Below are 2,228 nucleotides of genomic sequence, written 5' to 3' on the forward strand. Positions count from 1 at the left end.
TCTCCGGCACGCCTAGGCTTGTCATCTACAGCAGAAGCTGGGGCTCAGAGCCCAGCAGCGTGCACAGAGCCTGGGGGGATCGTTCATGGGAATTGCTCTTCCCCTTCTCAGCCCAAGCCACGCATGTCCCGGAACTTGGGGGGCAGTGGCATGGAGGCCCGGCTGGGAGCTCTGGCTGGTGTCTCTGCAGCCGGGGGTGTGCCGGGAGATCAATCCCTTCATGCTCCTATTGTTCTCTTGTGTGTCCCCTTCCCTCCCCACCCCTGCTCTCCCCTCCTTCCCTAAGTACCCAGTGCCCCCAGGCGGTTCCGAGTCCGGCAGCCCAACCTGGACATCATCAACCTGGAGTGGGATCACCCGGAACACCCCAACGGGATTCTGACCGGATATACTCTCAGATACCAGGCCTGTATGTCCCGCCCCCCCCACCCCTCCTATCTTCCGACACTCTGGGAACCAGGAGCCCGCTCTCACCACAGGGAGGGAGGGAGTCGGGGCTGCAGAGAGGATGGCATGAGGGGTAGAGAGAGGGGCCCACAAAGATGAGCCCCCGGAGTTGGAGGTGGGGCAGGTGTCTCCTCCCACAGCTCTGCCTGCGGTGAGCACCTTTTCTGTTGGGTGAGACAGCAAGGCCTTCTGGTCTTGTGAGAGAGACCACCCAGCCCCCCACCTCCGAGAGCTGAGGGCTCTGAGACCTTCCCTCAGCTCAGTGTCCCTCTCCTGGCCGAGCTTCCAGCCACTGGGGTCAGCAGGGCCCTCAGACACACAGGAGAGCCCCGTGGGTGAGAAGGCGGTGGCTTGGGCAGGCGGCTGGGTCAGGTGACCTCACCTCGAGAACTTGGCTTCAGCGTGTGGGGACCAGCGAGCCTTCGCTCTGAGAAAGGTTGTTCTCAGAAGAAGGTGATGATACACCTCCTGGAGCAGGTTCCACGGGCCAGGTGGGGTGTCCTTGGACATTGCCTTGAGCTGGCAGGCTGTGCAGAATGGCTGTGTGCACTCTTCGAGGTGCACTGAATAACCCTTTCTAAAAGGAGGCACGAACCCTCAAAGCCCCGCCCCACCCGTCCCTCCATCTGTTTGAACGGAAGAAGAGAGCTCTGGAGTTTTGTCCTGGTCTGACAAGACTTGGGGATGATAAATCAAACCCTCCCCATCTCGTGGGGCTGGAGAGCACTAGGTCCATGGGGACTTCTTTGCCTAGCCTTGTCATAAAGGAGCCTCCCTTTGAACCCACCCTTTCAGATCCCCCAGGAGCACCTCCCTTTGCAGGGTTCTCCTTCCCCAGGGGTCCACCCATCGCCCAGCGTGGCCACTGCCCCTCTGATGTTGCATTCCCCTCGCCCCCTCCCCTCTCCCCAGTCAACGGAACCAAAGTAGGGAAGCCGATAGCGGAGAGCTTCTCCCCGAATCAGACCAAGTTCCTGCTGCAGCGACTCGACCCCGTGTCCCGCTACCGCTTCACCCTCAGCGCCAGGACGCAGGTGGGCAACGGGGAGGCCGTCACTGAGGAGTCGCCCGCACCCCCCAATGAAGGTAGGCACTCCCTGCCCCCAGGGGCCGGTGTTGATGCTCCGCCTGGGGAGATAGGCTGAGCTCGGCCCCTGGCCTACGAAGGAGAGACTATGGGCCCCCGAGTCCTCCGTCAATGGGAGCCTATCTCTCCTCCTGAGCAGGCAGCACCGGCCTCGGACTGGAAGTGGGGACCCTAGACTGGGGGCGTCACATGGGTCCCCAGTTTGCCGTGACATGTCCGGCTGCTCAGTGAGCCCTATGATCCTCCTAAGCCATAGAACATGGGTCGGACTTGGGACGAGGAGACAGTCGAGGGAACATGTTGAGGAAGCACAGATGTGTGGACCCCACCGATTAGAGGACACGTGTTCACCCGTTGAGGGAGGCAAGAAGGTTATGGAGAGTACCCTCCAGGGGGCCCCCTGGGGATAACCCTTCTTTACAAACAGAGGACTCGGGACCAGGAGGAGGGAGAGATGACCGTGAGGGAGGCTCCCAGCCAGGTTTGTGAGTGGCGGAGCAGGGAGTGGAAGCCCTCCTTGCAGCCTGAACTGAGTGAGGGGGAGGCTGTGGGGAGGAGGGGAGAGTTGGAAATGGCCCCGGCCCGCCCAGCTCCACTAAGAACAAAGGAGCTCATCCTCTGAGCCCCACCTAGAGGGCCTCACCAGGGCTGCACCTGCCTGGGAGCTCCACTAGAGGGGGCTCCACACTCAGGC

At 61.8% G+C, this 2,228-nt stretch overlaps 1 protein-coding gene across 1 annotated transcript in view; it reads left to right on the forward strand.

Moving 5' to 3' along the window:
- NFASC (neurofascin) overlaps positions 1 to 2,228 on the forward strand; it is a 114,786-nt gene that overhangs the window by 79,985 nt on the left and 32,573 nt on the right. Inside the window, exons 19-20 of the mRNA XM_045298187.1 lie at positions 287 to 409; positions 1,360 to 1,533. Coding sequence (XP_045154122.1) covers positions 287 to 409; positions 1,360 to 1,533 — 297 coding nt within the window. The remainder of the gene's footprint in view (positions 1 to 286; positions 410 to 1,359; positions 1,534 to 2,228) is intronic.

Source organism: Echinops telfairi, unplaced genomic scaffold (assembly GCF_000313985.2).
Source record: "Echinops telfairi isolate 266 unplaced genomic scaffold, ASM31398v2 ScPeMD7_7424;HRSCAF=8462, whole genome shotgun sequence".
NCBI classification, from domain to species: Eukaryota; Metazoa; Chordata; class Mammalia; order Afrosoricida; family Tenrecidae; genus Echinops; species Echinops telfairi.